The sequence below is a fragment of the Neoarius graeffei genome, chromosome 10 (genome assembly GCF_027579695.1).
Source record: "Neoarius graeffei isolate fNeoGra1 chromosome 10, fNeoGra1.pri, whole genome shotgun sequence".
NCBI classification, from domain to species: domain Eukaryota; kingdom Metazoa; phylum Chordata; class Actinopteri; order Siluriformes; family Ariidae; genus Neoarius; species Neoarius graeffei.
The window spans coordinates 28,503,525-28,516,433 of record NC_083578.1 but is presented as its reverse complement, the minus strand read 5'-3'; the positions used below and the strand labels follow the sequence as shown (position 1 = coordinate 28,516,433).

The 12,909-nt window shown below is 41.3% G+C and overlaps 1 protein-coding gene across 1 annotated transcript in view; it reads right to left on the bottom strand.

The window, feature by feature from the left end:
- Positions 1-12,909, bottom strand: part of cacna2d3a (calcium channel, voltage-dependent, alpha 2/delta subunit 3a) — a 1,043,750-nt gene that overhangs the window by 15,563 nt on the left and 1,015,278 nt on the right. Inside the window, exons 34-35 of the mRNA XM_060931674.1 lie at positions 12,308-12,363; positions 9,402-9,516 (exon numbers count right to left, since the gene is read on the bottom strand). Coding sequence (XP_060787657.1) covers positions 9,402-9,516; positions 12,308-12,363 — 171 coding nt within the window. The remainder of the gene's footprint in view (positions 1-9,401; positions 9,517-12,307; positions 12,364-12,909) is intronic.

Here is a 12,909-nt window from a genome sequence, read left to right as displayed (position 1 = left end):
ATACTGGAAAAGTTATATCATGCTAATAAATAAATAAATAAATAAATAAATAAATAAATGAGAAACAATACAAAAAAACTCATTTAGTTAATTGCCAACAGGTCAGTAACATGATTGGGTATAAAAAGAGCATCCCAGAGAGGCTGAGTCTCTCAGAAGTAAAGATGGGGAGGGGTTCACCATTCTGTGAAAGACTGCGTGGGCAAACAGTGCAACAATTTAAGAATAACATTACTCAATGTAAAATTGCAAAGAATTTGGGGATCACATCATCTATGGTACATATTATCATTCAATGATTCAGAGAATCTGGAGAAATCTCTGCATGCAAGCGCCAAGGCTGAAAACTGACACTAGATGCCTGTGGTCTTCAGGCCCTCAGGCGACACTGGATTAAAAGCAGACACATGTCTATAGTGGAAATCAGTGTATGGGCTCAGGAACACTTCAGAAAACCATCGTTTGTGAAAACAGTTCATTACTGCATCCACAAAAGCAAGTTAAAACCATATATAAACAATATCCAGAAACACCGCCACCTTCTCTGGCTCGAAGCTCTTTTACAATGGACTGAGGCGAAGTGGAAAATTGTCCTGATGTCTGATGAATCAAAAGTAGAAATTCGTTTTAGAAATTATGGACAATCATCCTCCAGGCTAAAGAGAAGAGGGACCATCCAGCTTGTTATCAGTGCACAGTTCAAAAGTCAGCATCTGTGATGGTATGAGGGTGCATTAGTGCACATGACATGGGTAGCTTGTACATCCAGGAATGCATCTTTAATGCTGAATGATATATACACATTTCAGAGCAATATGCTGCCATCCAGACAAAATCTTTTTCAGGGAAGGCCTTCCTTCTTTCAGCAAGACAATGCCAAACCGCTTTCTGCACATATTAAATCTGCATGGCTCCATAGTAAAAGAGTCTGGGTGCTAAACTAGCCTGCCTGCAGTCCAGACCTGTCCCCATTTAAAACATTTAGCACTTTATGAAGTGCAAAATACGAGAAAGGAGACCCCGAACTGTTAAGCAACTAAAATTGTATATCAGGCAAGAATAGGACAACATTTCTCTTTCAAAACTACAGCAATTAGTTTCCTCAGTTCTCAAACATTTACAGTGTTGTTAAAAGTAGAGGTGATGCAATACAGTGGTAAACATGCCCCTGTCCCTACTGTTTTGAAACGTGCTGCTGATATCAAATTCAAAATGAGCATATATTTTTCAAAAAAGCAATACAATTTCTCGGGGCCCGGCCAGGCTCAGCCCGAAGAGGTGATGTGGGCCCGACCTCCTGTGGGTTCACCACCCACAGAGGTAGCCGTAGGGGGCTGGTGCAATGTGGATTGGGCAGCAGTCGAAGGCAGGGGCCTCGACGACCTGATCCCCAAACACAGCGGCTAGCTGTCGGGACATGGAATGTCACTTTGCTGGGGGGGAAAGAGCCTGAGCTTGTGCAGGAGGTTGAGAGGTACCGGCTAGAGATAGTCGGGCTCACCTCCATGCACAGCTTGGGCTCCGGAACCCAGCTCCTCGAGAGGGGCTGGACTCTCCACTTTTCTGGAGTCGCCCATGGTGAACGGCGGTGGGCTGGTGTGGGCTTGCTTATAGCTCCCCAGCTCAGCCGCCATGTGTTGGAGTTTACCCCAGTGAACGAGAGGGTCGCCTCTCTGCGCCTTAGGATCGGGAAGAGGGCTCTTGCTGTTGTTTGTGCCTACGGGTCGAATAGCAGTATAGAGTATCCGGCTTTCTTGGAGTCCCTGGGAGAGGTACTGAGAGGTGCTCAGACTGGGGACTCCATTGTTCTACTGGGGGACTTCAACGCTCACGTGGGCAATGACAGTGACACCTGGAGGGGCGTGATTGGGAGGAACGGCCTCCCCGATCTGAACCCGAGTGGTGTTTTGTTATTGGACTTCTGTGCTAGTCACGGTTTGTCCATAACAAACACCATGTTTGAGCATAGGGGTGTCCATAAGTGCACGTGGCACCAGGACACCTTAGGTCGGAGGTCGATGATCAACTTTGTTGTTGTTTCATTGGATCGCCGGCCCTATGTCTTGGACACTTGGGTGAAGAGAGGGGCTGAACTGTCAACTGATCACCACCTGGTGGTGAGTTGGATCCGCTGGCGGAGGAGGAAGCCAGACAGACCTGGCAGGCCCAAATGTATGGTGAGGGTCTGCTGGGAACGTCTGGCCGAGCACTCTGTCGGGGAGGTCTTTAACTCCCACCTTCGGGAGAGCTTCTCCCAGCTTCCGAGGGAGGTGGGGGACATTGAGTCTGAGTGGACCATGTTCTCTGCCTCCATTGTCGATGCGGCTGTTCGGAGCTGTGACCGCAAGGTCTCCGGTGCCTGTCGTGACGGCAATCCCCGAACCCGGTGGTGGACACTGGAAGTAAAGGATGCCATCAAGCTGAAGAAGGAGTCCTATCAGGCCATGTTGGCCTCCAGGACTCCTGAGGCAGCTCATGGGTATCAGCAGGCCAGGCGTGCCACAGCTCGGGCAGTTGCAGAGGCAAAAACTCGGAACTGGGAGGAGTTCAGTGAGGCCATGGAGGAGGACTATCGGTTGGCCTCGAAGAAATTCTGGCAAACCGTCTGGCGCCTCAGGAGGGGGAAGCAGTACTCTGCCAACACTGTTTACAGTGCGGGTGGGGAGCTGTTGACCTCGACTGGGGACATTGTTGGGCGGTGGAAGGAATACTTCGAGGATCTCCTCAATCCCACTGTCAAGTCTTTCATTGAGGAAGCGGAGGCTGATGACTCAAAGGTGGACTTGTCCATTACCCAAGCCGAAGTCACTGAGGTGGTTAGCAAGCTCCTCGATGGCAAGGCACCGGGGGTGGATGAGATCCACCCCGAGTATCTCAAGTCTCTGGATGTTGTGGGGCTGTCTTGGCTGACATGCCTCTGCAACATCGCGTGGCGGTCGGGGACAGTGCCTCTGGAGTGGCAGACTGGGGTGGTGGTCTCTCTTTTTAAGAAAGGGGACTGGAGAGTGTGCTCCAATTATAGGGGAATCACACTTCTCAGCCTCCTAGGGAAGGTTTACCCCAGGGTACTAGAGAGGAGAATTTGGCCATTAGTCGAACCTCGGATCCAGGAGGAACAATGCGGTTTTTGTCCTGGTCGCAGAACACTGGACCAGCTCTATACCCTTCATAGGGTGCTCGAGGGTTCATGGGAGTTTGCCCAGGCAGCCTTCCAAATAATAATCATTCTTGATTTTTTTTTTTTAAAGATAGATTCTTAACATCAAATACTTTTATTTCATATTTTGTTGCCTTTTTTTGTATTTAATGGGTTTTTGTTTTTGAGTAGAGTTTTTATTTTATCCTTGGCTGGTTCAGCAACGGCTCTGCCATTTTGTTTTTCTTTACTCATGGTATATGAGCTGATAGCCGAGTAGTAGAGTAGCCAATCAGAGTGTGTGATTGCTCATATCCACTGAATGTGGATAGAATAATTTCTTATATTTTAAGCAATGGGAGGCACGGTGGTTTGCATGTTCTCCCCGTGTCTGCGTGGGTTTCCTCCGGGTGCTCCGGTTTCCCCCACAGTCCAAAGACATGCAGGTTAGGTTAACTGGTGACTCTAAATTGACCGTAGGTGTGAATGTGAGTGTGAATGGTTGTCTGTGTCTATGTGTCAGCCCTGTGATGACCTGGCGACTTGTCCAGGGTGTACCCCGCCTTTCGCCCATAGTCAGCTGGGATAGGCTCCAGCTTGCCTGCGACCCTGTAGAAGGATAAAGCGGCTAGAGATAATGAGATGAATGAGATGAGATTTTAAGCAATACTTGAGGGTAAAACATAGATATCCTCAATGACGTAAATATTGTTATATTTTTATTTAATATATTCTTTTTCTAACGTCAACTTGTTTTTGCACAAAAAAATCAAATAAAACTTTGTAATTCCAAGAACTAAAATGAAAATAATGTTTCTGAGTGAATTACACACAACTTAAAATAGCTTAACACCTTAAAAAGTTAATGGGCATTTTTTCCTGGGTTTTAGAGGCCTATTAGACAGTTAATGGTACTTAGTTTCTTGAAAAGGGTTCTTTCTGACAGAGAAACATTCTGTTGGGGGCTTAATACTGTAAAACTTGGTAAAAATTGTAGAAGTGTAGCATCATTTCGCTAAATAATTCAGTGAAGATACCTCACAAAGTAACATAAACAAAAGTGTGTGTGTGTGTGTGTGTGTGTGTGTGTGAGAGAGAGAGAGAGAGAGAGAGAGAGAGAGAGCGAGAGAGAGACTGACTGTATGTTTCTAATCAGTTTCCTCCATCCAAATGAGATTAAGCTAATCTTAGCCTCTGGGCACACACACTTAACCAGATTACCTTGATTTCATATTGTACAGGCCTTGTGGAGGTCGAGTGGATGCAGGCCTGTGGGATGTGCTTTTGGATGCACTTGACAACGCTATTCCACTGGCTGCAAATGTGCAAACGGAGTTAAGGCTGTTGGCCATACTGAGTTGCGTTATCTTGTGCCACATGTGTTCTTTGTTGTTTTACGAATGCACCAGTTCATCAGTTATGAAGGCCCTGATTTGAATGTCGATGTTCAGGAAGATTCCTAGGTTGCTCCTTCACTGAAAGCTAGTCACCTGGTATTTGGTGTGTGCGCTAGTTGTTTCAGTAAATGAAGCTAAGCATCTCATGAACAAAAATACATTACACACAATCTTGTGTAATACACACTTCTCATTATACAGTTACAGTCAGGAGCTTATATACACAGACATAAATGTAATGGCAGTGTTGGCCTTTCAATGATTTCTTTGAACTGTTCTTTTTCTGGGCCAGAATGATTATACAACATACATATTTAATTAAAAAAAGAAGGAAAGAAAAAAAAATATGCTTCACAAATTTTTATTTATTTTGGGTTTTCTGAAATCAACACAGGGTTAAAATTATACATACAAGGTCAAAAACATACATACAGTGGGGCCAAAAAGTATTTAGTCAGTCACCAATTGTGCAAGTTCTCCCACTTCAAAAGATGAGAGAGGCCTGTAATTGTCATCATAGTTATACCTCAACTATGAGACAAAATGAGAAAAAAAAAATCCAGGAAATCACATTGTCTGATTTTTAAAGAATTTATTTGCAAATTATGGTGGAAAATAAGTATTTGGTCAATAACAAAAGTTCATCTCAATACTTTGTTAAATACCCTTTGTTGGCAATGACAGAGGTTAAATGTTTTCTGTAAGTCTTCACAAGGTTTTCACACACTGTTGCTGGTATTTTGGCCCATTCCTCCATGCAGATCTCCTCTAGAGCAGTGATGTTTTGGGGCTGTCGGTGGGCAACACGGACTTTCAACTCCCTCCAAAGATTTTCTATGGGGTTGAGATCTGGAGACTGGCTAGGCCACTCCAGGACCGTGAAATGCTTCTTACGAAGCCACTCCTTCATTGCCCGGGCGGTGTGTTTGGGATCATTGTCATGCTGAAAGACCCAGCCACGTTTCATCTTCAATGCCCTTGCTGATGGAAGGAGGTTTTCACTCAAAATCTCACGATACATGGCCCCATTCATTTTTTCCTTTACACGGATCAGTCGTCCTGGTCCCTTTGCAGAAAAACAGCCCCAAAGCATGATGTTTCCACCCCCATGCTTCACAGTAGGTATGGTGTTCTTTGGATGCAACTCAGCATTCTTTCTCCTCCAAACACGACAAGTTGAGTTTTTACCAAAAAGTTATATTTTGGTTTCATCTGACCATATGACATTCTCCCAGTCCTCTTCTGGATCATCCAAATGCTCTCTAGCAAACTTCAGATGGGCCTGGACATGTACTGGCTTAAGCAGGGGGACACGTCTGGCACTGCAGGATTTGAGTCCCTGGCAGCATAGTGTGTTACTGATGGTAGCCTTTGTTACTTTGATCCCAGCTCTCTGCAGGTCATTCACTAGCCCCCCCCCCCCCGTGTGGTTCTGGGATTTTTGCTCACCGTTCTTGTGATCATTTTGACCCCACGGGGTGAGATCTTGCATGGAGCCCCAGATCGAGGGAGATTATCAGTGGTCTTGTATGTCTTCCATTTTCTAATAATTGCTCCCACAGTTGATTTCTTCACACCAAGCTGCTTACCTATTGCAGATTCAGTCTTCCCAGCCTGGTGCAGGTCTACAATTTTGTTTCTGGTGTCCTTTGACAGCTCTTTGGTCTTGGCCATAGTGGAGTTTGGAGTGTGACTGTTTGAGGTTGTGGACAGGTGTCTTTTATACTGATAACGAGTTCAAACAGGTGCCATTAATACAGGTAACGAGTGGAGGACAGAGGAGCCTCTTAAAGAAGAAGTTACAGGTCTGTGAGAGCCAGAAATCTTGCTTGTTTGTAGGTGACCAAATACTTATTTTACCGAGGAATTTACCAATTAATTCATTAAAAATCCTACAATGTGATTTCCTGGATTCTTTCCTCCCATTCTGTCTCTCATAGTTGAAGTGTACCTATGATGAAAATTACAGTCCTCTCTCATCTTTTTAAGTGGGAGAACTTGCACAATTGGTGGCTAACTAAATACTTTTTTGCCCCACTGTACATCACACTTAATATTTAGTTAAATGTCCCTTAACAAGTTTCAGCTTGACCAGACGTTTTGGGAGCCAGCAACAAGGTTCTGGCAGAATTCTGACTGAATTCTCTTGAGCACTCTTCCTGGCAGAATTGCTAGAGTTCAATTAAATTTGTGTGCTTGTGTTCTGGCACAGACCCTACTTTTAAGCATAGTCCACATATTTTCGATAGGGTTGAGGTCAAGACTTGTTTTAAACTTGATGTTAGCCTACTTTATCTATTCCACAACCTGCTTTGATGTATGTTTGGGCTAATTTCCTTTTGTAACACCCAATTATGTCCAGGTTTCTGATGGTTTGAGGTTATGCTGAAGAATTCTTCACTTCATTATTCCATCTACTTTGTGCATTGCACCAGTTCCACTAGCAGCAAAACAGCCCCAGAGCCTGATGCTACCACCACCATGTTGGCACAGTGTTCCTCTGTACCTTTAGTCATTCTGGCCAAACAATTCAAGTTTTGTTTCATCTGACCATAAAACCTTCATCCAGAAGACTATTTCTTTGTCCATGTAGTTGGCTGCAAACTTTAGTTAAGCTTGAAGGTGTCAATTTTGGAGCCGGGGATTTTTTTTCTTGGATGGCAGCTTCTTAGTCCAGTGTGATGTAAAACTCACTTGACTGTAGACAGTGTTCCATCAGTTTCCAGTTCATGGCAGGACTGGGCCTTGATGGTTCCTGGGTTGTTTCTGACCACCTGAGCCAATTTCCTGTCAGCAGAAGGTGACAGTTTGGGTCTTCTTCCAGTAAAGTGGCTTGGCAAAGTAGCTACACCTCCCAATAACCTGGACTTATGTACAATTGTTTGAACTGATGATCTTGGAATTTGCAGTTGTATAGAAAATGCTTCAACATTCCTGATTCATGTGATCCTCTTTCTCAGATCTGCACTGAGCTCCTTGGACTTTCCCATTTTACTGTGTGTTGGTCAATACAATGAGTGCTGTCAAACAAACCCTTTTTATGTTGTGCACAGAGACGCTACCTGGTGTAGTCAATCATGATCACTAACAGGAAGTTAAGAAGCCTTGGCAAATTAAAATACTTTCTGGAACTTTCAGCACCACTGAATTAATAATCTAAGTGGGTAATCACTTAGATAATAATCTATGTATATTTTTGACCCTGTATGTATAATTTTGCAGTTTGGGGAAAAAAGTGTTTATTTCAGAAAACCCAAAAGAAATTAAAATGTGCACCAAATTCTTGTTTCTTTTTCTATTAAAGATGATGTACAATCATTCTGCACCTGAAAGTACCCTTTGATAGCTCATTTGGTAGAGTGGAGGCCTAGAGGTGCTTATAACAGCCATCCTTAGGTTGCTGGTTTGAATCTGGCTTAAAGGATGTGTTTGCTTCAACAGAGCATGTGATGTTATTTTGGCGGCATAGTGGTTAGCACTGTCGCCTCACAGCAAGAAGGTTCTGGATTCAAGCCCAGTGGCCGACGGGGGCCTTTCTGTGTAGAGTTTGCATGTTCGCCCTGTGTCTGTGCGGGTTTCTTCCGGGGGCTCCGGTTTCCCCCACAGTTCAAAGACATGCAGTTAGGTTCACATGGGGCAGCTTTAGGCGGAGGTGCCCTTGAGTGAGGCACTTAACCTCCAACTGCTCCCCAGGTGCTGTTAGCATGGCTGCCCACTGCTCAGGGTATGTGTGTACTCATTGCTCACGTTTGTGTACATGTGTGTGTTCACTGCTTCAGATGGGTTAAATGCAGAGAGGAATTTCACGAGTGTATGTGTAAAGAATAAAGTTGTTCTTCTTAAAAGAACAGTTCAGAGAAAGCATTGAAGCCCAACATTGTCATGACATTCATGTCTGTGTATCTAAACATCTGACCGCAACTGTACGTCCATGTGCAAATACTCATGCCTCACTATGCTATAGCTGAGAAGACGAGACTGTATAAGCTTCTGCATGAAAATTCTGTTCCATCACAAAGTTGACTCTGAAACAAATAGATAGAACCAAGGTTTCAATTTCCAAGTGAATTACACAAGGATTAAAAGCTGCTTAACACATAAAAAAGTTTTTTTTTTTTCTTGTTTTAAAGGAACTAACTCACCTCAACCCAAACACTCTTGTGCAATAAACTATTGCTATCGTTTCCTTCCGAACAAATATTTTCCCCTTCCAAATTGTATATTTTAATCATACTGTAAAGCAATACTCTGCATCCCTGTGTTTTGCTATTTTGCGGTGCAGTTGAGCCACTAAAAATGAAATATGGACTGAATTGGGACAAAAGTGGATGCTTCTCAAAAAAAACAACTCCACCGTTCAATTTCGGTGTCTCGGCCCTTGACAAGTCCAGAGATTGAAATGTCAGTGTGAGTTAATAAAAGCTTGTGATGTTTATTATATGGTACCAGCAGAGGTGTTGTGTTTTAAAGTGGAAGCCATTTGTGCAGACAGGAGAAATGGCAGTGGTTACGAGTGTATAATATTTCTGCAGAAGAGGTCAGAAATCATAGAGCACAATACACACAGACAAACTGTCTCTGATTTAATTTGCAAAGCTCATGCCTTTACATGGAGGTGTATGGATAATGTTCAGCACTCGATACCCAACACACACTGATAAAATCACGCACACACATATGCACAAGTGTTGAGTTGAGGATTTCAGGAAAGTATTTTAAGAAGTGAATTGCTAACGGTGGATGGAGATTTACCTCCAAATCCTGGCATGTATCCGTGTTTTGAAATTCATAGCTATGGGCTGTGAGTGTGTAATCTGCTGTATGAGATGGAGTATGTCCTCTCTGTCTGTGTTTAGAATTCCACTCACTTAATGCAGTCCTCGCAGTCTATGTTCCCTGTGGTCTCCTTAATGGTTCGCTCTGAGATGAAGGCCGGGTATTCGGTATCGCATGGAACCAACATAGTCCGACCCTCTCTCTGGGCTAGTAAGTGGACATATAAATAGATAGATAGATAGAGAGAGAGAGAGAGAGAGAGAGAGAGAGAGAGAGAGAGAGAGAGAGAGAGTTAAAAACTATTTCTTGAAGTATCTGCATCTCACGCAAGGAATTATGTAAAAAGGAGCAGCATACAGTCCACACAAACTTGTATCTCTTTGCTGCAGGCAATCAAAAGCATGTTTTTGTTTTGATCTGACGCCACCTAGTGCTCACAAGCATAACTGTACCTTGTTTTCACTATGGTTGACCTTTTGACTTAACATTCATAAATCTATATAAATGCTACATCACATATGAACTGACATTTGAGCCGGATTATACGCTGCTTGTAAACATCTAAACACAAAGAAATAATTAAGGCTTGCTCTTAAATGTATATTTATTTATCTAATGTATTTGCCTGTGACAAATAAACAGGCATCTTGAAGCCTACTTTCACTTTTACCAGGGACTCTGATTTAATACCCCTCGTAAACATAATGGAAAAGGGATCAGACACCGATTTAGAGATTTAAATGTCAGTGTTTCATTTCTTTTTGTCATCTTTTGCCCAATGTGTTTAACTTCACAAGATTGACAGATTTGAGTCCAGTTGACAACACAATAAATAGAGCTGTGGTTCTTAAATCCGGGTCCAGTATTCATTAAGTATAGCCAGGAGGTCTGGGATTATTTTTAAATCTTGTTGCAGTAGTACCGTAGAAATCACAACCACCCATTATTTATTATTGAGTTCTTATAGCTATTAGCCTGTTCAACTAGTCAGTTGAATTGACTGGCATTAATCCAAACATCATTAACTGAAAAACAAGTCAGTCTATAAATAATGTCAAGTTGGACTTAATGCATTCTGTCAGTGGAAAGGAAGTAAAAGCTTCAGTATATAGCCAGAATATTATGGTATACATTTGAATCATGAACATATTTTCATGTTCATATAAATAAGTCTGTACTGAGATGGTCGGTGGAATTTACAAGTTAAAGCGATTCTGGGCTGGAAAAAAGAGAGAGAGAGAGACTGAGAAGCCCTGAGCACTGGTGTGGGAATGGCACTGATAAGTCGAGTTTTCATTAGTGGTAATGAAATGTGTCTCAAACTGTCAATCAACTGTACTGTAATTGAGGTTTTATATTTATAAGTAACCTACATGTGACAAAAATGGTACTATGGTTTCTGGGCTGTTAATCACAGTTGGGAAAATGTGCTTATTGAATCGTAGTGTGTGTGTGTGTGTGTGTGTGTGTGTGTGTGTGTGTGTGTGTGTGTGTGTGAGTGAGTGAGTGAGTGAGTGAGAGAGAGAGAGAGAGAGAGAGAAACAAGAAATTAAGAATTACATAATATATAAGGGAGATATGTTTTAGGACAGAAACCAATTGGCCCAAAAGGAAGTTTGGATTTACTGATGTTTTAATCCCCAGTTGAAGCATGTTTTAAGGCAAAGTGTTGGGTCATGGGACGGAAACCGAGAAAGACACTGTGAAATATGTTATGGCTTAAAATTGTTTCACTGTAAGTATTTTCTTGGCAAAAACATGTCTGTGGTATTAAGCAACGGATATTGCTTCTTAAAATATACTGCTCAAAATAAAGCATCTTGGTCTGTAATTACCACACACACACACACACACACACACACACACACACACACAGGTTAGGTTAGGTAACCAGCATTTAGCATTACTGTCCCTTATGGTAAAAATCACATATGGGAAAAAAAAATGTGAAGGTGCATGTCACAATGTAACACCCTGAAATTTCACTATGTAATTCAAGTAAACATATGCGACATTATATGAATAAGACATAAATGCCTGTGATAAACATGCAAAAATAAATGAATCGTGAAAACAGTATGTGAAAATAAAAAAATATGATAAAATGAGTGGAATGCAATGTGTGGTGTGTAAAAAAAAATAAAAAATAAAAAAAGCACATTTTCACATTAAAGCTAGGAGTTTTCTATGAGGGGACCTTTAGTGTTTTCTGTAAGTTATTTTTCTTTTGTAACTACTCTAATCAGAAAATATAGTGGAGCTTGGGTGAACAGAAAGGACTTGCCACAGATCCAGGTTCCCCAAACTGTTCTGGACAGGTTTATTAAAAAATAAAATAAAATACAGTACCAGTCAATAGTTTGGACATGCCTACTTATTCAATAGTTTTTCTTAATTTTTATTAATTCAGAGATACTTCATGTCTTAAAGTAATGATGGACTGTCATGTTTCTTTACTTAGTTGAGCGGTTCTTGACATAATATGGATTACTACAGTTGTGGAATAGAGCTATTTACTGTATTTTTATTGTTTACTATTTACTGTTTGATCTCAAACTCATTAAGAAGGCAAGAAAGTCCACTAATTATCTTTTGACGAGGCACACCTATTAATTGAAAAGCATTCTAGGTCACTATGTCATACAGCTGGTTAAGATAATGCTAATAGTGTGCAAAGCATTGTCAAGGTAAATGGTGACTTTGAAGAATCTACAATATGAAACATTTTGTTTTTTGTTTTTAACACTTTGTTTATCACTTAATTCCATATATGTTCCATATGTTATTTCATAGTTTTGATGTCTTTACTGTTGTTCTACAATGTAGAAAATAGTGTAAAAAAACAAAAAAACAAAACAAAACTATGGATGAGTACTTTTGACTGGTACTGTAAATTTAAGTACACTGATGATTTTAAAGTTAAAGAACTTTTTTACGAATGAGCAGAAGCTTATCTACAGCAATAAAAATATCACACAATGATACCAATGAAACAAACCCTGTGCTGTAAGATCTGCGTGCCACCAGCTGTACAGGTTGAACTCCATCAGAAATCTGTGGGCAGAAAAGAAAACCTAAGGTAAGGTAATGACTAAAAATATAAAAGTAAGGTAAAATCTATGAAGCCCGTTATAACAGTGTGAATCATTATAACTGTGCTTAGAAGTATTTGTAAGTTGGTAATGATTCCTTATAAGCATTTTTATAAACTCTAATATTAATAATATCTCAAAGTTTGAATAATGGGCTATAAATAAATAATAACAGGTAATCATGCTGTAACACAAGTGTCACTATTCATAACACAGCTTGTATTAAAAATTATTCAACTGTAATATTTGTTAATTATAAAGGCATTATAAACAATGAAAATGTCATCACTGAGTCCTTCCAAAAATGAGACGTACACACACACACACACACACACACACACACACACACACACACACACACACAGCCTGCGATTAGGGTTCTGCTCTGTAAATTAGCCTCCAGTTCCTCCAAACTTTACACAAATAATATTAAAGAAACTTTATTTCTGTAATCCACCTTTCTTATTGACAGACTCAATGAAGAGTCTGCATGTGTTTTTGTAATTAA